We start from the raw sequence: 23,711 nt of genomic DNA, 5'->3' as shown, positions 1-23,711 counted from the left end.
TTGGAACCATTCAGTCTGAGTGGCTGGATCGCAATATGCAGAACCTGGAGGTGGGGTGGGGGGAACTTGGAAGGTGGCTGGGCTTTCAGGAAAGGGTGTGGACTCCTCAGTTAGCAGGTGGAAAGACATTGTTCTAGGGTTCAGGAGTCCCAGGGAACAAGTTCGGGGCAGTCTGGATGGCACTGGAGAGTTTGCACGTCCCCACCCACCCCATCCCGGCCCCAGAGTGAGGACCAGTCCTCATGGTCAGAACAGGTGCCTCCATCGGAAGCCAGATGACCCCAGCTGCTAATCACACTTCCCTCCTATCCATCTTAAAGTCCCTATGCTGCAGTTTCAGCTGGGGTAAATGCCTCTGTCAATGTATTCTGCATGCCTGGATTCAAAAAATGAGCCAGTTACCACATGTGCCTCTATCTCCTCTCAAAGTGTGTTGGGATCAAGGCCACTATGTTTGCTTCCACAAGCTGTGTCCCCATACATGGGCATCCAGCAGAGGGGGCCTGTGGGTGCTGAAAACCGCTTGCACTTGGGGACTGTGTGCATCAGAGAGACCACCGTGTCTAACTCTGTTCAAAGATGCTGCGTGCACCTGCTGCAGCCCTGATGGGCTCTCTGGCGGGTTCCTCCCTGCAGGCCCGCTCACTGGCCCAGCCCCCAGCCCCCAGCCCCCAGCCACACTCACCCATTAAGAGATGCCCCTCCACAGTGGACTCAGCCTCAGGCTTGGAGCAGATCTTGGCAAACACCGGGAGCTGCTTCTTCTGAGCAGGGAGGTCAGGAAGCTTGTCAGGGGGTGCAGGAGCTGGGGGCGGCAGCAGGAGGAAGGGGCCTAGCCCTGTGGGTTCCCTGGGTCCCGGGCCACGGAACATGCTGTTCTGCAGGAAGTCTTTGATGGCCCTGGTCTCCTCCAGCACCACCTTGTTGTCAGGAGCCTTAGCTGTCTCTGTGGACCTCAGGGGGAACTGCGCCAGGAGCTTGTTGATTTCTGAGTTGGAGGCGCCCAGGATGTGGCCCCCATCTTCTGTCCCCTTAACACTCTTGACCTTGGCAGCACGCAGAATGCCCGTGACTGTAGACATGACAGAATCGCAGTCCTGCCGGCTGCTGATCATGGACACAGCCACCTTCGGATCCAGAAGGGAGTCGGCGGCAAGGATGGTGGCTCCTGGGTACTCACTGCTGTCTGCCAGTGGGGGAGGTGCAAGAAGGCAGGGAGCCGGCTGTCTGGGCCCCTCAGGGGAAGTGCCGGGTACCTCCAGCTCCCCAGAGGTCTCTGTGACTAAGATGAGGTGCTCTTTGGTCAGGCTCAAGAATTCCTGCTCCACCAACAGGGAGATCTCATCTTTGTCACGGCTGAGCTCCAGGGCTCTGCAAACAGGTCAGAAAGAGTTGCTTTAGTGTCAGCTCACTCAGGGGCTGGGGGTGCCTGTAGCAGGCCCCAGGCCACAGGGAAAGGGGACAGAGAGAATACATCTCCAGGTAAGAGAAACCCTTTGCTTTCTCAAGAGGGAAAATGCACAAACCTCAGATTCCCAAGATGTTTCTAGGCCCCCAGCAGGCCCCGGCACCAAGAGCACAGTTCTGGGAATCGGGACATCGGGGTCCTCTCCAGATGCTCCATCTTGCTGAGTAACCTGAGTCTCAATTTCAGTCCCTCCTTCCCTGTTCAGTTGTGCCCGGGACATGAAGCAATGAAAGACGAGGCACATTGGGGTCGGGAATGAGTCAACAGCCCTGAGCACAGAGGCCAGAGTGCTGGGGCTGAGCCCCAGGAGTAGAAGGCTGGACCGGTGCCCTAGCTCCCTCATTTCCCCGCTATGACCTGGGCAGGTCGCTCAGCATCTCCATGCCCTGTCTCCTCATCTGGTTAACAAGAATATCAGAGATGGCAAAGCACTATGGCCTAGGGTAAGGCTGACCCAAGTTGTGTCAGCCTGGTTGGATCCTGGAGACCGCACTGTGGTCCCTGTGTGGGTGGAGACCTATGGCTCCCCGCAGGCTGGCATGGCCCTCTGACCAGATCATGGCATCTGCATTAAGCCTCACCTCTTGGGAGCACAGGAGTCACCTGGTCCCTGCACGGATGCACAGGCATCTCCCTGAACTCCCACACCAGCCTCTATCCACACCTAAAACACTGGGTCCCAGCTGGACCCCTGATGGTCAACACCAGCCTGATGGGTCCAATGGGGCCCAGGGACTCTAGGTGCTTGCTTGCTGGCTCTTTCCAGATGGCAGAGAGAATGTCAATTGTCAGGGTGGCAATAAAGATGCCAGCCTGGCGTCTTTAGCTAGGGGGCACCTTCCTCTCTGACATGGTCAGAAGGACCGCGGCAACCTAGCTTAAAACCATCTGCTTTCCATATGTGATGGGCTCCATAAAAAGTGGCTGAGGTGTTCTACAAAGAGCATTCTGGAAACCGCTCAGTGCCCCCTGGGGGAGGGTGGTGAAGAAGCAGGAGGAAGATGAAAGTGCCCACGAGGAGAGCTTAGCCGTGGGGGAGGCCAGGAGCACACCCCTACCCTGACGGTTCCTCCCCAGGGCTCAGTTTGAGTCTCTTGAGCAGGGACCATGAATCCTGCCGGCCAGGATGTGCCTTCCTCGTAATGCTCTTCATGTGTGAGCATGTGCCTCACCCGTGCACAAGAACAGATGCGCACATTTGTGGATGTGTTTGATGAGCACACACACGCACTGGTGCAAAACAACACGGGGCAAGGGAAAAAGTCACTGTACTTGACAACCACTCAGAACGGGCATAGTAGACAGTCCCAGGTTCTCCCAGCTGCGCCAGGCATTACCCCCTGAGTTGCTGGGTCCTCGTGAGGTCCAGGGGGTCCTGGGAAAGGAGCTGGGTGGCCAGAGCCCTCAGGAAACACAGGTAAGAGCATGTCACCACTTAGCCAACTGATCACCAGCCCCGCAGGTGGCCTCAGCAGACTTAGAAGCAGAGATGAACCAGGAGAAAGCAGATTCCAGCCAAGCAGACCTGGGTCTCCACTGGGCACTAATGCCTATTTCATGTCAGACCCTGGAACCTCAGGGCCTCCTCTGTAGCCTGGGCATGACACCTGAACCAAGGTTGTGATGATGGGGTAAGAACCTAGGGAGGCAACCCGGGTTTGAGCTTGGCACTCGTCCTCTGGGAGCTCCCAAAGGCAGCATTGCTACAGGGACACGGGGCTGTCTTCCACTCTGGTTCTCTCGTTCCTTTCATTCTCTCCTCTTCCCCTTCCCCCTCCCCCCTGCCCTCCCCCATTCCCTTCCTTTCCTCTGTCCCATGTCTAGACTTTGGCTATAAATAGGACCCACTCTCATGGCTATGTTCCTGCGAACAATCAGAATAAAGAGACCCCCCTTCTTCCTCTTCATCATCATCCTCAAAGGGAACAGGTGAATCTCGAGTTACAGAAACCAGACATTTGAAAAAAAAAAAAAAAAAAAAAAACCCTTACAAAGCAAGCTATATACCAATAGATTTTTTTCTTTTTTTTTTTTTTAGGAAGACCTACTACAATTATGTCAATTTTAAAACATTGTGATAACGGTATTGTGGTTTATACTTAACAAAAAAATGAGTCCTTCTTCTCTTAGAGGTAGATAAAATTATGTCTAAGATTTGCTTTAAACTTAATCTAGCAGGGTAGAGGGAAGAGGGGGACATAGATGAAACAAGGTGGCCATGGGTTGACCATCACTAAAACTGTGTGATTGATCAGTACATGGGTTCATCATGTACTATTGATTCTGCTTCTGGCTGATTCTTTTTTTTTTTTTTAAATAAAAATGTTGCACAGTAGATGCACACAGAAAAAGTCTCACCGCTTGAATCCTCTCAAGTACCAACTCCAGGAGAAGTCAAAGCAGATTCTAAAAGATCCTCAGGACCCTGGAGTGCCTGTATCAAAAACACCCACAGACCGTCCCTTCTCAGCACTCAAGAGGACCCTTGTGTCCCCTTCCCAACCTGGGACACAGGCAGATGCTGAGGATGAACCCCTGTTCTTTTTTTTTTTTTTTTTCCATTCTGTTCAGTTAGCCAACATAGAGTACATCCTAAGTTCTTGTTACAGCGTTCAACAATTCATTAGTTGCCTGTAACACCCAGGACTCATCCCAACCTGTGCCCTCCTTAATACCCCTCACGTGGTCACCCCATTCCCCAGCTCCCTCCCTTCTGTAACCCTCAGTTTGTTTCCCAGAGTCCAGAGTCTCTCATGGTTTGTCTCCCTCTCTGATTTCTTCCCACTCAGTTTTCCCTCCCTTCCCCTCTGGTTCTCTGCTCTATTCTTTATGTTCCACATATGAGTGAAACCGTATGATAATTGTCTTTCTCTGCTTGACTTACTTCACTTAGCATAATCCCCTCCAGTTCTATCCATGTTGATGCAAATGGTGGGTATTCATCCTTTCTGATGGCTGAGTCATATTCCATTGTATATATGGACCACATCCTCTTTATCCATTGGTCTGTTGAAGGGCATCTCATGAACACCTGTGGCGTTCTCATGAACTCCTCTGGCACATTATAGCAATCAGGGGCCCCTTAGGAAGTTGGCATTCCCAGCAGGGGCAGCGCAGTACCAAGGATACAGGGTCCACTCTGGCTGTGGGCCCTCCATGCACCCCTGAAATGCTGCCACCAACCTCCCAGCCCTCCCTTGAGCCAGTCTCCACAAACTCCTACTTCCCTTGCTTCTGTCACAAATCCACTACAGGCCAGACAGGAAGCCATGCATCCCTATACATGCTTGAATTTAATCTTCTTCACACTCAAGAGCAAGAGATAGCATCATCCCCACTTTACTGATTAGGAAAAATGAGCCTGGCCAAGGACAAGGACCTTGTCACCTAGAAAGTGTGGGAATGTGGGTAGGTTCAGCTGCCTTCATGACTTCCCCTTACCCCATCCAGCTTCCTTTCCAGGGATAGCTATCCAGCAAGGACTCCCTGCTTCATGGCTGAGCTCTGTTCCCCAATCAGAGTGTAATTGCTGGTTTCATTCCATCACTCCAGCCTGGGGAGGATCATCGTGGTGAGTCCTGAGTCTGTCATCCATGGCATTAGCTGTCCCTGACAGGTTCATGTCAGCTGCATGTCTGATGAGCGTGTCTCCTGGGTCTTCCGCCAATTTACAGATAGAAATGTTGAAGGGAATGAGTCCAGGGCTGAGCCTAGGAGACAGTGCCAGAGACCCTCCCCACAGCCTGACAGTAATCCTGCATCAACACTTTGGGGGAATAAATCAATCCAGTTACTATCATCCAATCTCTTCTTCTCCAAGACAGCCTTTATCAAACACCTCTCTGCAATCAAGATTCATCACACAGTTACAAGTCCCTGATCCAGGATGTCCCTACCTGCCTTCTCTCCAACCCCCAAGAAAACAAGATTCGTTTGTTCTTGTTTATTCTAGAAAACTGCCTGCCTACAGTGTTAAGATGTTCTCAGAACTCAGATCAATCCATTTCTCTGCTTAAACCCTCATGTGGAATCTCATTACTTATAGGATGAAATTTAAACTCCTTCCTGGCCTTCAGGGCAGATACTGCTTTGACTCCTTCACCCAAGCCCTTCTGGCCTTAAAAATATTCCTTGACATGCCAAGTTCATTCCGGCCCCAGGGCCTTTGCATTTCCTGTGGAATGCTAGATCATCCCCTGACTGCTTCTTCTCATCATTTAGGCCTCAGCTCATGTTTCCTACTCCCAAAGGAGCCTTTTCTGCCCATTTTTAAAGTGCCCCCCCCCCCAACTAGGCACTCTCTGCCCCACCAATCTGCATATTTTCTTCATGGTATTAACTATCATCCACAGCATCTTTTTGTCTTTACTCCCCACAACAACATAACCTCCCCGAGGGCAGGGATTATATCTTGTTCAGCACAGAGCTCCAGGGTTTAGAGCAGTGCCTGACATCTGACTCCAGCTCAGGGAGAGTTTGCTAAATCAATGAGGAAACTAGCTCATGAACTTATGTTTTACCTGTATCCATCTCTTGGAGCTCTTGACATTGAAAGCTCTGTTGCCAAAGACTGCTCAGCTCCTCCCCACAGGTTGCAAACTCTGTGGCTTTGGTTCCATTTTCTGGCCCCCACATCTGGCCTGACATCCCTAAGCTGGTCAGATGACACAAGCCACCTGTTCAGCCCAGTCCTAAGAATGCCCCACCTCTACATAGCAGTCCCACGGCAGACCCCACAGAAAGCCTACCTGACCTTTGCAAGCACCTTGGGGATCCCAGGAAGATTTTTCATTCTTCTCACCACTTTCCTGGGTTCAATGTCAAGTCCGCTCCCCTGTATTTCCTGGAATCTATCTTTTCTTTTCTCCTCCTGAGAAGTTTTGCCGATCCTGGCACCTCTCCCATGCTATTTGCTTTCTCCTTTGAGTTGGTAAAAACCATCAAATCTGCCACAGACTCTATCACAGTGAATCATTCAGGAAGGTTAACCCAGTTCCCAGGTGCTGACAAAGAAAGAGGTCAGGATTGGTGCTGTGGTTCCAGTGGCCGCCACCACCTCTGCGTTGCCCACCTCCAGGAGTGACAAGTGTCTGCCAGCGGCTCTAGATGTAAGCGCTATGCATGATTTCTGCATTTGCAGTGTTCACAGTCATATAAAAATAAAGGCTATTGACTGGTTGGCACCCCTTCCCAGAATAATGACTAAGCAAGCACACTGTTAGCTCCCAACAGCGGTTCTGTGTACATGATAACACAGAGCAAAGATGAAAACTGCTATTCGTCCAAGCCAGACAACAGAAAAACACAAGCAGAGAATTGTTAGTGCTACAAGAGGACACCCAAAACAAATATTTTCTTCCCACCACGGCATTTCAGACCAACGACAAACATGGTATCCACGCCCAGTACCCGGGTAACATGGCTGGTGATGGCTGACGGAGGTGAAGGACCCCAGGACTGATGCAGACCTGGGCCTGAGTGACAGTCTGTCCACGGACTGACCTCATGACCATGGGTGAGGTTCTGACTTCTCTACCTGTCCGCATAGCTGAGCAGCAAAGCGTAGTGGCCAAGAGCTCTCTCCCTGGAAAGAGTTGGAAATGGACTCAAACCCCTGATGGTTAACAGAGGCCAAACGTTATGCAAGCTGGCTAACATGTTTAAGCTCAGGTCCCAGGTCACAAAATAATAAGAAGGCTTAGCACTTATGGAGAGCTAACTAACCGGCCAGGTGCTGTGTTAGGTAGTTTCCATGCCCTTTCAAGAGGGTGGAATCAAATCCCTCAACAGCCCCAGTGGGGTAGTGTGGTCAACTGCTCACAGTAACAGGCCCCATTTTATCATGGCTTCCTATGTCCAGGCCCTTCAGGAGTTTCCACCAATCTTGATTCAGTAATAAGGAAAAATATCTAGGGATAAATTTAACCAAGAAGGTAAAAGACCTGTACTCTGAAAACTATAAGACACAGCTGAAAGAAATTGAAGACAACACAAATGAATGGAAAGATACACCATGCTTATGGATTGGAAGAATTAATATTGTTAAAATGTCCATCTAACCCAAAGCAATCTGCAGATTCAGTGTAATTCCTAACAAAATGCTATTATATAGCTAAAGCAAATAATCCTAAAATTCATATGAAACCACAAAATGCCCCAAACAGCCAGATCAATCTTGAGGAAAAAAAAAAAAAAAGAACAAAGTTGAAGGTATCATGCTCCCAGATTTCAAACTAGAATACACAAAGCTATAGTAATCAAAGCAATATGGTACCAGCACAAAAGTAGACCCATAGATCAATGGAATGGAACTGAGAGCCCAGAAATAAATTCATGATTGTATGGTCATTTAATCTGCATAAAGGAAGCAGGAGTGCACAGTGGAGAAAAGACAACCTCTCCAATAAATGCTGGTGGGAAAACAGGACAGCTACATGCAAAAGGACGAAACGGGACCACATTCTTACACCATCTACAAAAATAAATTCAAGATGAATTAAAGACCTGAAACCATAAAACTCCTAAAAGAAAACAGGCAGTAGACTCTTGGATAACAGTCTTGGCAATATTTTCTTGGTTGTCTCCTCAGGCAAGGGCAACAAAAGCAAAAATAAACATTTTGGGACTACATTCAAACGAAAAAGCTTTCACTCAGTGAAAGAAACCAACAGAACAAAATGGCAATCTATAGAATGGGAGAAGGTATTTGAAAATATGTACCTTATAAGGGGCTAATGTCCAAAATCTATAAAGAACTCATAAAACTCAACACCAAAAAAAAAGAAAGAAAGAAAGAAACAACAACAACAACAACAACAACAACAAAACCCTAATAGACACTTTTCCAAAGAAGAATACAGATGGCCAACTGAAACATGAAAAGATGCTCAACATCACTCATTAGTAGGGAAACTCAAGCCAAAACCATAATGAGGTATCACTACACACCTGTCAGAATGGTCACTACCGAGCAGATAAAAAATACCAAGTATTGGCGAGGATATGGGGAAGAGGGGACCCTCAGGCACCGTTACTGGAAATGTAAATTGGTGCAGCCACTCTGCAGAATAGTATAGAGGCTCCTCAAGAAATAAAAATAAAAATATTATCCAGCCCAGCAATTCTGCTTCTGGGTATTTTCCCAAATAAAATTAAAACACTAATTTGGAAAGACATAAGCATCCCTATGTTCACTGCAGTGTTATTTACAATAGCCAAGATCTGGAAGAAACATAAGTGTCCATCAAGAGAAGAATAAAGAAGATGTGGCGCGTGCACGTGCACGCGTGCGCACACACACACACGGGAATATTACTCAGCCATCAAAAAGAATGAAATCTTGCCATTTGTGACAACATAGATGGACCTAAAGGGTATTCTGCTAAGACAAATAAGGCAGATGGAGAGAGACCAATGCTGTATGATTTCACTTACACGGGAAATCTGAAAATGAAAACAAATGAACAACCAAAACAAAATGGAAACAGACTCATAAATACCGTGAACAAACCGGTGGTTGCCAGAGGGGGAAGATGGAATGGGCAACACAGGTGAAAGGAATTAAGAGGTACAAACTTCCTGTTGTAAAATACACGAGCCACAGGGATGGAAAGTACAGCATAGGGAATATAGTCAATAACATTGTACTGTAATAATTTCACTTGGCGACAGATGGTGACAAGACTTATGGTAAGCTTTTTGTAATGTATATAAATGTTGAATCCCTACGTTGTACACCTGAAACTAATATAATATAATATAATATGTCAACTATATTTCAATAGAAATAGAATCCAAATTATAAACAAAATACATTTCATACAGAAAAGAACAATGAGCGGAGACTCAAAGTGCTTGGACATTAGGACCTCATCCCATGTTTGTCTTGGAACTTAGCAACGCCCATGGGCACGGGAGTAGGAGAGCCTACCAGAGGATGACACAGCCCATGGAGGGGAAACCCCAAGGCCCCCGGGCCACCCATTGCCACCCGCAGCTGACTGCAGACGTGGGTGAAGGGGAGCCCCATATAGTCAGGCCCAGCCCCTCCAAGAAGAACCACTCTGCTGATCCCAGGCCAGACTGCTGACCCACAGGAAGGGAAGCTAAGTGGTTAGTGATGGTTATGAGTCACCAAGCTTCGGGGTGGTTTGTCATAGATCAAAAGATAACTGACACAGAGAGGATTTTCCCAGTTTTTAAAAATGAAGAAGCAAAGAGACAGAGAAGTTAAGTAATTTTCCCAAGGTCCCAGAATTGAGAAGTAACAATGGGAATGAGTGGAGGCAATCTTGTTCACATGCTACATTTTTCCAAATGCTGGACCACATTGTTCTGCAAACACCAAGTGAAAAGTTGCGTGGGAGAATAGTAGGTGTACACACCCAAGTTAGGAGGGTGAAAAAAGCCTCATTGAGGAAATTTCATTTAAGCTGGGGGAGAAAAGAAAGAAGCATGTATTTAGGTAAAGAATGCAAGGAAAAGTTTTCCAGACACAGGGAATAGCATATACGAAGGCCATGAGGCAGAAAAGGGCTTGGTGCATTGGCATGACTATTGCTGGAGTGCGTGGGGCACATGAAGGGTGGGGTCACGCCAGGTGAATTTATAAAGAGATAAAAGCAGGAGGTGGTATGTGCCAGGACTCTGAGTGATGAGAGAGGATTCGATTCCAAAGGCACAGGGAAGCAGTGGAGAGATTTCAGCAAGGAAGCGCCAGGCTTAGGTATTTTCCCTCCAGGGAACAGCCCAGAGGAGTGACAGGAGGGGTCTGGGGCCTGACCTACCGTCTGTGCTGTATCTACTGGGTGCCAGGTATATGCTCAGCACTTGTCCTTCCAACAACTAGGAAGGGTGAGCAGCACCTTCATTCCCAATTTAGAAAGAAGAAATGGAGACTCAGGAAGTCTGAAAGGTAACTTCAAGTTCACCCAAGATCAGGGTTGGATCCAAGGCCACTCGGCTCCAAGCCTCTGCCTGTAACCTGCCCTACATTGCCCCAAACAGCAGAAGTGGGAGAAGGAGCCGGGTCTTCACCGTCGGGATGCCCACACTCAAACCCCAGCTCTGACCTTTCTGACGAGGTGACCTGCAATTCACTTCCTTTCTCTGACCCTGGGTGCAGGAGGCCAGAGGTCAAGGAGCCAGCCAGGACCGAGGAGGAGGCGGCAAAAGACAGAACTTGGTGGGCAGGTGAATGGTTATGAGTGGGGGTGGGGAGGAGACCCCCAAAAGCAGGCAGAAGCTCTGCTGTCCAGTCCAGCGCCCACCCCTGCTTGACCAAAGTAGTGGACATTTCTAGGTCTTCCTGTCTGCATGAGGAGCAGAAACCCTGGTGCATTAGTCACAGCACCCAGGGTGCCCTGCCCAGTGTGGAAGGAAAGGACACAGCCGTCTTGGTCAAAGCTACCTTGTCTCTTCTATCTTCCCTCTCCTCCACATGTGGGATTCACTGAATCGCTCTGGGTCTCCCTCCCCATACACACACGCCACTCCCATGCACACACATACCACAGCCATGCATACACACACACCCCCCACAGCCATGCACACACATGCCACACCCACGCACACACACTACACCCATGCACACATGTACCACAGTCATACCCCCCACCCAGGTGCACACACATACACACAGCCATGCACACTGTGCAAACACCTCACCCACATCCCACACAGCCATACACACATACACCCAACACACCCAGCACACACAGACACACACACTACCACAGACTTGTGGAAAACCAGCAGGAAGGAGAGGAATGAGAAGGGTGGATTCCACCTGTCCCAGCGGTGAGGGGGCAGGCTCTGAGGGGCTCAGTTTACGGGGGAGGGGGCACTTGAGAGAATAGGTAGATTCACTCGCCACCCCAGGCCAGGGGAGGGGGCACTTGAGAGAATAGGTAGATTCACTCGCCACCCCAGGCCCCGCACACCTGGCTCCCAAAGGTACCTAGGAGACCCTGACCTCTGTCTGCAGGACATCTGGGGGGGGGGGCAGAGGGGTGGGGGGCCTTTAGAAGGCTGGACCTCCCGCCCCTCCTCCACCCTGCAGGCTGGGGAGGATTAAGTGAAACCAGGAACGTGAAACACTCGGTAAACTGTAAGGAGCGCTATGCAAATGTTAGCGGCTCCAAGGAGAGAGCTGCTGACCCCCTCCCCGCTGCCTGGGGCCCAGCTGGCTGAGGGTGGGGGTGGGGGAAGACGTCTTGGAACCTCAGTCTTGTCACCTGCACCGTGGGCATAGTGACACCACTCGGGGTTAAAGGAGGTAAACCCGTGAAATGCCTCGGCTGCCCCAGCACCAAGCCTGGACTTGGCGTTCCTCTCACTTCTCAGCAAAGGCCTTCACGCTGATAGAGCCCATTTTTTACGGTGTCCATCCTTGGCAAACACAGCCAGAAAGCTCCGTCTCCTTCATTCTTGCATTTCTTTGGAACACCTTCTCAAAGCTGTGTGTCCCTTTTAAACCTGAGGCTCTGTCATCTTTGACCCCCGAAGTACCCAGAGAACTTTCATACAAATGCACAGGAGTCACGTGGGGCAATGGTTCTGAATGCAGATTCCCAGGCACTCTTGAGGAGATGGCCACTCCGTTGGTCAAGAACAGGGCCTGGATATCTGCATTCTGAATAGGTAGCCCTCCTTCCACCCCCTCGTGGGTGTTGACACAAATGATGCCTTTGATGCACAGGAGACAGCCAGCCAGGTGGGAATTTCCCTCGGGGCAGGTGGAACAGAGAATGCAGAATAGCACAGGGAATTGGGACACCTTCCCCAGCCCCTCCCTGACCCTTGTCCCTCAGGAGAAGCTGAGGGAAGCTGAGCTTCCCTCAGGAAGCTGCTGAGGGCTGGGTCCCCAGACCAGCCAGGTTTGGGGGTGGGGGACTCAGGGAGCTGGAGACTGAGTCCAGACCTGCTGAGGAGTGAGTACAGAGTAAAGGAGATTCCGCGGCATCCGAGGAGCTACAGTGTGATTCGTATTGTTCAAATTATCTTGAAAACTTTTCATTTGAATCTGTTTAATAAGAGAAGGCTTACCCTAAGGAAGAGGTATTTTTTTTAATGTGACTTGGGAGCTGAATTGGAAAGAACGTTGCAACAAAGATATTAAAAAGGGGATTAAACCAAACCACCGGTGGCCCATCTCTGCAGGCTCCCACAACCTGCGACACAGCTCCCGAAACCATAAAATTAAATTAAAAAGGGGGACACGGGACATGGGACGTTAATCATGCTTCATCTTCCCTCGGCCTCTCATGGCTCCTGGTACTAAGCAGACACAGAAGGGCTATTGTGATGGGCTCCTGGTGTCCAGGAAGGAGCTCAGGCCTTGAAGCCTCACGGGACTCCTATCTCTGCTCTGGCCCCTCCTAGCAGAAGGACTCTGGGCAAGTTACCTAGAGGTTGAGCTTCGGTTTCATCATCTGTAAAATGGGAATAATATCGACCATCTACTAGGAAGGATTGCTAAGACAATGAGATAAACAGAAAATTAAAATGTAGAGCCTGACATTTATCAGATGTACAAGAAAATGTTAGTGCCCCTCTCTGCAGCTTACACAGAAGGAGGAAAAAACCCTGCAATGTCTTGCCTTATTGTTATTCTGTCCTTGGGTCACTCAAGGCTTCCTCTGATGACTGTGACCCCTTTCTTGGATCCTGGCCACCTCCGGTCCTCACCCTCCTTGCAGTGTCATTTTTATGGTCCATCCATCATTCACTTCCTCATTCATTCATACACACTGCATAGCAGCCACCAAGTGCCAGGAACTCAGCTGGGCACCAGGAGACAAAGATGAGTAAGACACAGACCTTGCCCTTAAGGAGCCATGGTCAAGTGGGGGAGGAAGGATTGTGGCCACAAGGCACTGTACAATATGTGCCTAATGATCAGAAATCTCGTGCCTGAACCAGAACAACAGATCCCATGGAATGCTGTGTCCTTCCCTTTGGCCAACGGTCAACATGAGAGTTGAACCTGAACCAACTTTTCCATTCTGTAACCCTCATGTAAAGACCCCTATCTCACAGTCCTTAGAGCTATGGAAGCACTGGTCTCTCCTGATGATATAAGTTATAGAAACCAACTGCTTTGTCCCCACTGTTTGCCCTGCCTGCCAAGAAACTCAAAGCAAAATGCTAGTCTTGGTTGAGTGGTTTCCATTAACTTAGGTTTTCAGGAATATAAGTTTCCTCCCCTCATTCGATTCTTGATGACTCAAACCCTGTTATTTTATCCTTGATCAAAACAATAATGGTGATGATGATGCTGGAGAATAACTTAGAGTCCTTATCTTATGCCAGGTGCTGTGTGAGCTCTGCGTGCATTCTTTCATTAACCTCCACAATCATCCTTTAAGGTGGTTGGTCACTGCAATATTTTCCATTTTTCAGATGAGGAAAATGGGGCACAGAAAGTCTGAGCAGTTTGGGTATTGCTAGGAAGCGTGTTGGGATTCTTTTTTTTTTTTTAAGATTTTATTTATTTACTTGACAGACAGAGACCACAAGTAGGCAGAGAGGCGGGGGCGGGGGGAGCAGGCTCCCCACCGAGCAGAGAGCTCCATGCGGGGCATGATCCAAGGACCCTGAGATCACGACCCGAGCCAAAGGCAGAGGCCTAACCCACTGAGCCACCCAGGCGCCCCACATGTTGGGATTCTAATCCACCTGTCTCCTTATTTTATTGTCCTGAGCCACCTTGAAACTCTTGGGAAAAAGAGAAAGTTATAATTATGTATTTAAATTAAAAGGAAGAACATGGAAGAGGGAGGAAGAAAAAAATGTTGAACGGGAGAGACATGAAACATTCAAGGGATGACACACTTATTCTATGTTCTAAAGGATAGATAGGATTTCAATAGGCACAGATATGGAAGAGAGGCATTCCTGGCAGTGGAGTACCCCAAGCAAAAGCAAGGAGCCAGACACCTGTTGGTGGTTCATCTCGGCTTACAGAGAGTTTGGAGAAGAGCAGCAAGGATACTCCTGGGCACATAGCCAAGGCCAACACAAAGACCCTTGTAGACCAGATCAAGGGGTTCAGAAGACAATGAAGGAGCCATGGGAGAATCCTGAGCAGCACTGTTGACATAATTCAGGAATATGAAGCAAGTGAAGGGCAAAGCACATCCAGGAAGGAAAGGAACCAGACACAGCTGGATGAGATGTTCTGAAAATGGCAGAAAAGAAAGTGGCAGGGAGGCAAGGAATCCAAGACCATCCTGAAGGTGAGTGGAGGAGAGAAAGATTGGGAGGTCTTAAACCTCTGTCTGCCATTTTGTGTACTAATTCACCTGATAACCAGGATGGGGGATATCAACGTGACTGGGGTCACAGCAGTGGCAGAGACCCACCCCCAGGAAGCATAAGGGAAGGAGACACTTAGTGTCTAGGAGAAATGGATTCCAACCTGAAGCCCCGCCCAGTGGGTGGGGGAGGTCTCTGCCATTTACAAAATGTGAAGGGATAGAAGGATGTGTTTTAAGCAAAAGAGTGCACAGCACCTTTCCTCGGATTCTGAAACATTTGACCTCTTAGAGAGAAGAAAACTCTAGCCTAGAGCATCAGACTCCAAAGGTCTTCGGTGCTGGCTTCTGCTCTAGGACACCAGTCTGCATTTCCATGTGGGAGTCTTAACCTAATCACACCCATCACTAGGGTCCAAGCTTAAATAAATAAATAAATAAATAAATAAATAAATAAATAAATAAAAGCGAGCATATCTCTCAAGCCACTTTTCACTCAAAGGTACAAATAACCATAGCACAAAAGATTGGTTTATTGGGAGAACAGCTTCAGTAAGGCAGCACCTTGGTTCAAGTCCCAGGGGCCCCACCCTGGGAGTGGAGGATGGGTCAGTGGGCATAAACAGTAAGGATTTCCTAAAGTAAGGGCAGAACAGCCCTCTCCCTTCTTGAGACAGATACTTCAGAAGGCTGTTAATCAGGAAATCATTTCCATTTTTTAAAAACTCAAGTGGATTTCCTTTCTTTGGGTAGAGTTATCTTCCTCCTTAGGTCTGGCTCAGGGTAACACCTACCAAAGCCTTCTGATGCTGCAGACAGAGTTCTGTCTGACTTGGGGGTGTGGGAAGTTTCTCTAGTGCTGCTTGAGCACCCAGAAGCCTCCAGCGAAGGTAGTGGTACCCAGCAAGCCCCAGGCCACCTCTCCACTCTCATCCACCCCCAGGCATGACATGCCATCTCCAGGGAGCTACCTGTCCTTCTGTGCACCTGAGGGATGCTTTCTGTAGGCTCTTTTCTCTTCTCAAGACCCAGCCCAGGAGACAAAACCATGGATCCCCTTTGCAGTGACAATCCTGCCATCTTCTGCTCCCAAGGGTCATCTCTGTACCCTTCATCACATGCACAGTGCAGGGGTCTTTTCTCTTGACCTTCCAAACTGCCTCCTACCACCTTCTCCAGCAAGCTTTCCCTGAGCCCCAAGGACAGCCTCTGTGTCCCCCTCAGTAAGCTCTCACAGCACCACGACTTCATCGGCATGGTAATGGTAATATGCTGTTGTCTGCCTTCCTCAAGACACAGAAGGTTCGTGAAGATCAGAGACTGTCCTCATCTTTCCCACCATTGTATTTGTTTGCATACTTTATCAGGCATGCAGTAGGTGCACAATAAATACTGTTGAATGTCATTGCTGTTTCTGGGTCCATCCCAGCCACTAGAGGTGGAGTTCTTTGAGAGAAGGCCTCCTATCCTACTTATCTTTGTATTGAGGGACCTAGTGTAGATCTTGGGGCCCAGTATAGGGTCTGGCACCCAGAAGGCAACCGTGAGCGTTTGTTGAATGAATCTATAAACAAAGGAATGAACAGATGCCACGTCTCAGTCAGGGCAAAGGAGTCAATCATAAATCCAAAACCTGATTCTCAGGCTGTTAAAAGGGTCAGTGACAGGGGTAATGAGGGAACACATGGTTCTAGGCTGTGAGTCTGGAGGCTTGCCACAATGCTCTGAGCCCTAATTTAAGTCTACTTGAAAGATAGCTGAGTACGATTCTGGAGTTTAATGAATACTAGACAGAATTAGTGTTTTCTCCCCAAAAGCCCATTTCTCCAGTTCCTTCCCCACCTCAGGAAATGCCCCCCAGTCCAGCTGGTGGTGGCTCAGGCAAAAAACCTCAGCAGAGCCTTGTTATCTTTTTTTGTGGGCCCCAAACTTTAGCACGCCTGCTGGCTCCTCCCAGAATAGCCTCTGATTCTCCCGTTTCTTCTGTTTCCCTGCAGTTGCACGGATCCAGCCACCCTGCCGTGGTGCCTCAGCTGGACCACTGGAGCATCTTCCAGAGGTCTTCCTACCTCCTCTCTCAGGCCGACACACCCTGTCTGCATGGCAGCTAGAGAGGTCTTTAAAAAAACAGTGAATCTGCTCATGCTACTCTTCCTTCAAGCCTTCGAGTGTGTCCCATCACACCGAGAATCAAATCCACACTAACTACAGTGATTCCCCCAGGCTGCCTACACCTCACTGGCCTGCCTCTGATATCACCTTGTCCCATGCCATCACACCTCTGCCCCCTCCCCGAGGTCCCTCAGTCCTTCTCCGTGCTCATTCCTATGTTGGGCCCTTCATGGTCGCTCTCCCCCCCTGCCTGGATGCCCTTCCCTGGATTTCCCCTGACCAGCTCCTTCTTGGGATCCTAGTTTCAGATCACATGACCACATCTCTTTGGAGAGCCCTTTCCTTGACCACCCTCTACTGAAGGCTGCTTTGCCCTGACACGGTTTTATTTCCATCAGAGTGCTCATTGCGATCTGAAATTATCTGGTTAATTGTTATGTTTGTTTCCTCCAACTAGAATACCAGTCTTTTTCATGTTCTAAAACTATCACAGTCTTTTATTTACTTGTTTTCTGTTTCTGTCCCCTCCTTGACTGTAAACTCCAAGGAGATCCTTATCTAGGTCACAGCCCTACCCTGATCTCTCTTAGCACTGTGCCAGGCACATAGTTGATGCTTATTAAATATCTGCTGAATGAATAAATGAATGGATGGATGGATGGTTGGATGGATGAATAAATTCCAAATGTGCCCACAGAATGAAGCTGGCTCATGGGGAAAAGTGAATGCAGCATTAATCACCATTACCATGAATACAAAATAAAAACAGAGAAGATCCTGTTTGCATGAACTAGATCATACCTGGTTTCCTGTACTAGTTCTGGCTACCTCACTGCCAAGGGGACCAGAAAATGTGAGAGGAATCTTAGAAAACCAGAGATGATCAGCTACAGAAATAAGAAATCCTAGGAAGAACATAGTTTACCATCTTTTAATATCTAAAGGGCTATGGAAAGACTGAGGGGATTGATTAAGTTTGGAGCCCTAAATCCACTGATCTGAACCCAGCTCAATGGGTATGAGTTTGACAGAGATAGACTCAATATAGGAAGAAAATGGTCTTTTGACAGCTAGCATTCATAGCAAGGGAAGGGGCTACCTTAGGAGGTGGTGCACTTCTCCATCTAAGCAAGTGTAAAGTGGGTAACCACTTAGCAAGGATCTTGAGGAAGAGATTCAAACAGCAGAAGGTGGCCTCCAGGATCCCTTTCAGCCTCGGGATGTCTGGGGTTTTGTGATATAAATGGATTGAGTCAAGAAAAAAAAAATTCTGGCTAGAAAGAGCTTTAGAATTTACTTATCTAGCCACCCTAATAGCAGAAAATGTCACCCAAACTAGGTTTACAGATGAAGCGGCGGGAAGATTAGCTGAGAGGTATCTCATGGGCCTGAAGCCATCCCACAGGCACGCTGTACGTACAGCATACAGGATTTGAAATCCATTGTCTATGTGTGACCATTCAGAACATGGGGCTGCCCAATATTATAATGGTCAAAAAAGATGCTTCCATTTCCAGGGGAACATAGCCCACACTATCTATCACCTAATAGCTGAGATGAACCTGAGTTTGCTTTCTGAAATTCCACCACTTCCTGTCAGGCCTCGGGCAGAGAAATGGACCCCTCCAACCCGTGACCTCATCTGCAAAAAGGGATTCTATTTAAAAACCAGGGAGGGAGGACTTGAACCAAGAATGGCACAAGTGTTGTAGTCAATGAACCTGAACCTCGGTGACAGACACCCAGACAGACATTCACCATCCTATTCTATTTTATGCCTGGGAACATCTGCATAATACAAAGTCAAAAAGAGGGGGGGTTTAAAATAGTACCAACCTCATGGAATAATTGCAGGGCTTAAAGAGATCATCACCATCATTATTATTACAAGGAATCGGTACAAATCCTAGTCATTACCGTTATTACCAGGAATGTTTAAATATCCCATTAAATCATCCCAACAGCCTTCTGAGAAGGCGGTAATTGTCTTCCCTTGGCAGATGAGGAAACTCAAGCTCATAGAAGTTAAACAGATCCCACAGCCCGAGCAGTGCGGCACGTGGTCTAAAGCCAGGGATCGGACTCTGCCATTGCAGCTGCCTTGACTGCATGAAGAACTTCTTGGGTTCTATTTGGTTGGTGTCTACACTGTTTTGACACCGGTTACTCATCTTACCGGGTGTTTCCCTGGCTCCCTTCTCAGCAGCAAAACCATTGGTATTTTGTTTGTTTTCCCCAAATGTAGCTTATGGAGAACTCCAGGAAGCAACACCTTAAAACACCAAAGAGCCTTCTGGCTGAAGTCGGGATAGCGGCCCAGCAACGAGGCCCCTTGATTCTAGGATGGCCCCTTGAAGCACCTGCGGGTCTTTGAGCAGAGTATGAAAACCCCCGATTGAAGCCAGCAGCAGTAACAAGAAAAACCCCCTGAACTCTGAGAATCCCATTAAAGGGCAGCCTCCTCTGCATAATGCAGCTTTCAGGGGTGGGGGAGGGTCCTGGGTCTGCATGTGATTCTCCTTATCGACTCTGAGGTGGACCAAGCAGGCCATATCATCCTCAATTTGCAGAGTAAAAACATCAAGGCCAAAGGTGCACTAGTTCACTTCTGGGCCAAGTGCAGACTGGAAGTAGAGTCTATCTCCATTAACTCAGTGTGACCTGGCAGAGAGAGTGCCATCTACTGGAAATTGCCACTGACCCTTGGTCTACAAAGTGGACAATCAACTTCTTGGCCACTGAGAGCTGAGCACAGCCCCAAGGGCCCCCTGCCAAGGCCCTGTCCCAGAACAGATGGCAACAGGCAGGGGAGGGGGGCTCAGTGCCACTGGAGGGTTGGACAGCAGGATTTGGGTGGTAGACAGGCTATTCCCAGCCCAGCCATGTCATGCTGAGCACAGGGCAGGATAAGCAATCACAGCCAAAGTGCCTTCCACCTTTGTCCGCAGCCCAAGAGGGGACAGCAGGTAGTGTACACCTGGGTAGCAGTTCCGCTTCCCCTCTCTTCCTAGCTCTTTCTTGGAAATCCCTGAAACCAGACACAATGGATAATTGCCTACATGGTCTCCCCACTCTAGCATCTCTGAGCTGAACTGGAGCATGTGTTAGAACAGGCGACACTTAATTATCACTTAGTCTTTAATTAGCATTTAATTATTAACACTTAATCCATCTGTAAAATGGGGACACTAATACCTGGCTCATAGGGACCCTGGGAGGAGTAATTAATGTTCGCAACCCCCTCGGAGGATGCCCGACATTGAACGGGGGCTCAGAGGTGGCACTGATGACCAAGGTGCTTTACAGGCTTTTCCTAACGAGCTCTCTCCTTCCTCTTCTTGAGAATATCCATCCTCAACAATATCTGCCCAACATGAAACTCTGTGTTTCCCAGACACAGGATTTCCCATCCAGGAAAAGGCCTATTTACAGCCATCTTCCCGCACTTTAATTTTCTATTGTGCCCTCTGAATATGTCAATGCCTTCCCAGTAAATATTTTGATGTGCGCTCTTGCAGAGGCTTCCGTGGAGGCTGAATGGGACAGCTGCTCCCTGTATTAGGGAATTCCAGATGTGGTTTAAAACTACCAGACTCATCTCTGCCAATGCCTAGCCTTTGGGGGTGGGAAAGGGAAAGTATCACGGAGTTGCCGCCAGAGAAAGCCATGGGCTCTGACCCTCAGCCCAGGCCAGCGTGGGTTTTCAAGGTCCTCAGATCTACATCTGGGTTGCGTAAGTAAAAGGAAAAGTGTCCCCTTAGCAGGCTGGTAAAGAGACAGCAGAAATACAGCCCTGGTGTGGCACTTCACCCAGGTAACTTCAGGACCCCTCCCAACTCCCCTATAAAGATTGGACAAAGGACCAAGACAGGTGGAGGAAAAGCATACAGCCTTTTGGGTTTAACTAGACTGAACAAGGGGCAAGAACATTCCCTCAGAAGGTTGGACCTCAGCTCCTCCCACTTCCCTTGATGCCAGCCACAGAGGGGGACACTCACTCTTCCTGGAAGCTGAGTCCGTTGTCTCTTGAAGTCCCAGCCACAGGGGTGGAGAGCTGTTCCTTCAAGGTCCTGGGTTGCAAGGCCTCGGGCAGGCCTTGAACTCTTTTCCAGATTTCATGGCAAGTCTTGTCTAAGCTGTCTTGGGGTGTGTCCTGGTGGATCCAGGTGTGTCTGGGGAATGGGCCCAGGGCGGAGGGGCGCTTGGCCACCAGGGCAGAGGATGAGGGGAGCCCATTCCCACTGGCCATCCTCCTCCTCTCTTTCCGGAAGCCCCTTTGTCCACCCAGGGCTCGCAGACAGGGGGACCATCCACCACCACCCCTCATCCACCAGAAAGGGAGATGAGGATGGGCAGAAGCAGGTCAGTTCTGTCTGGCTGTTGCTTCAGCAAGGTGACTATGTGCAGAGGCCTAGGATTTGTGTGTGAGTGGTGGATGGGGGACAGCTTTCTTTTGGGGAGGGGGAGCTTATTTTGATTTGTTTTTATTTGTTCTTTCCTGACTTTTGCCCCCCTCCCCCTCTCCCTTAGAAGAAAATATTTGAAAGTCAACAAAAACCAGTAGCTTAGTAACTGTGGAATCCCCCTGAGCTCAGGAACGAGGCGCCTGGGCGGGCAGAATGACATCTGGGAACAGCTGGAGGGGGAGGGCGGCCTCTCCCCACAGTCCCTGGCACTCCCCCCGTCGCGATGTGCACCTTGCGGCAACTGCGGCTCAGCCCATTCTCCCTTGCCAAGCCACGTGGATGGGCACTGTGCTAGGCGCTGTGGGGGCGGGGGCCGGCCATCAAGTTCTCAGTCAGGCCTTCCCAAGGACCCCCGCGCACTCCGAGGGCCAACGGCCCGCAGAGCCCCGCCTTGCTCGGCCCCTTCTCCGCTCCCTGTCCCCCTGTCCAGCGCCGCTCTGCCTTGATGGCTGGGCAGGAAGACCCCCCCACCCCCCGGGAGTGTGGACCCCGGTAGCCCGCCCGGTGCTCCCAGCAGACACCTGCCGCGTCCCCCGCACCCGGCTGCGCTTGGCCTGGGTGGGGGCCCCAAGCCTCAGCAGGGCTCTCTGTCTCTGCGGAGGGCGCAGGGCGTGGCGGCTTGGGCCGATTTGCTTGCCTGTGGCTCCCACACCCTCCCCGTCCAGCGCCGGAATTCCTCTGTGGGTTTCAAACGCAACGGCTCTGTGCGCGGGCCGCCCTGGATTCGGTGCCCAAGGCGCCCCGGCAGGGTGGGGGTGGGGACCCGGAGGACCCCAGAGCACTTGCGCCTGTTGGAAGTCAAGGGCGCCTTGCCCCCGCTGCTCGGTGGGGAAACCAGCTCCCACCAAGGGCCCCTGGCCCTGAATCGCCTGATTTTACCCCAAACTGCCACCGTATTGGGGCTTACCTTGTGACAAGCTCTGAGCTTTCTGTGTTATATTCAAGGAACAAGTTCATGTGGTTAGTACCACTGTTTATGACTGTTCTGCGTTTGAGCAAACCCAGGCCCTGAGTCAGGAAGGGGTATGTCCAAGGCCCTCTAGGAAGAGGGGAGCTGTGAAACAAACCTAGCCCCGCCCCCCACATCGGTCCTGATCCTGTGCTTTCAAGACACTGAGATCCACCTGTCCCTCCTGAGCTGCTTGCAGGGGGTCCTCGGGGTGGGAGTGGGGTCAGGGCTCAGGTGCAGAGAGAAGGGCTAAATTAGCAGTTTGTGGCCCAGTGGGCTCCCCCATTCACTCGATGGGCTTCGTTAAACTTGGAACTGACAGCACCTTTGCCTGGTCAGAGTCAGTCCTCGTTCCTCTAGGGTTCCCAGAAAAGGGAGAGCCCAATGACTGGGGAGAAGATTGGAAAGGAACAGACCCAAGCCAGGTTGAATCCCGACATGGCCATCTCCAAGCTGTGGGACCCCAACCACTTTTTAAACCCCTCTCATGCTCCTTCCTTCCTTCTTTCCTTCCCCAGGATCAACTGAGGACCTCCACGTGAGTTGCTGGGCTCTGAGGAAGCACACAGGTGAACGAGATAGCACGGTCCTTGATTTCCTGAAGCCTGTATTCTAGAGCAAGGAGACAGATCACAAACTAGCAAAGCAAGTAAATAAGCACTCAATACAGATGAAACAAGAGCTCTGAGGGGAGAGGGGGAGGGGAATGGTGGCTACATGAGAGGGATGTCCTGGTAGGCCTCTTTGAGGAGCTAAGTTAACACAGAACATGAGACAGAAGGAGAAGAAGGAATCCTTTTCTATAAAATGGTGTTGAAAAATTCTTAAGAAAACCACATTTACAGCACATAGTAGGCACTCAATAAATATGTCTTGGAATGAATTAATGGTATATCATTTATAAATAACCTGGCATACAGTAGGTGTCCAATACACAACCTTGCTCTTTAGAAAAGGCCTGAGTTCCTGGAAATGTTGACTCTCAATTTTGAAATCCAAGCTTCATTCCCCTTTGATTTTCATTATAAAATTGAAAATGTGCTCCTTTGGGGAAAATTCTGAGGACCTAGACTGAATAAAATTATACTTAAGAATGTAGAAAACCTTTTAAGACAGTGTATTTAAAGGAGAAGTGATCATTTCTGATGAAATATTAATAGTTCTGAAAATGTCACTCAGTGTTTGTGCTGCTTGGCATTTGGTTGGCTAACACCTATGCTTAGAGCACAACGCCAACAACCCAGCCCTGCCCAGGCCACAGGATTCTGGAAACTTGGCCAGCTCACTCGCTCGTTTTCTTTCTCCCCCCAAAGCAGGAGACTATGCAGCAGGGGCTAAACTGGAAAGGATTGGGGGGGGGGAATGCAGCAGGGATATAGAATAAAGATAGAGGCATATTTCTTGGAGTACACAACTGAGATTTCTAGAAGATTCTTCAAAAAATGTAAGTGAAATAATTC

General features: G+C 49.4%; 1 protein-coding gene across 1 annotated transcript in view; it reads right to left on the bottom strand.

Annotated features, from left to right (window-relative positions):
- C14H1orf94 (chromosome 14 C1orf94 homolog) overlaps positions 1-21,163 on the bottom strand; it is a 38,744-nt gene extending 17,581 nt beyond the window's left edge. The window contains exons 1-2 of the mRNA XM_059376499.1: positions 20,835-21,163; positions 686-1,371 (exon numbers count right to left, since the gene is read on the bottom strand). Coding sequence (XP_059232482.1) covers positions 686-1,371; positions 20,835-21,163 — 1,015 coding nt within the window. The remainder of the gene's footprint in view (positions 1-685; positions 1,372-20,834) is intronic.
- Positions 21,164-23,711: the final 2,548 nt, after the last annotated feature.

Source organism: Mustela nigripes, chromosome 14, assembly GCF_022355385.1.
Source record: "Mustela nigripes isolate SB6536 chromosome 14, MUSNIG.SB6536, whole genome shotgun sequence".
Lineage (NCBI taxonomy): Eukaryota > Metazoa > Chordata > Mammalia > Carnivora > Mustelidae > Mustela > Mustela nigripes.
This window is presented reverse-complemented; position numbering and strand designations above follow the sequence as displayed.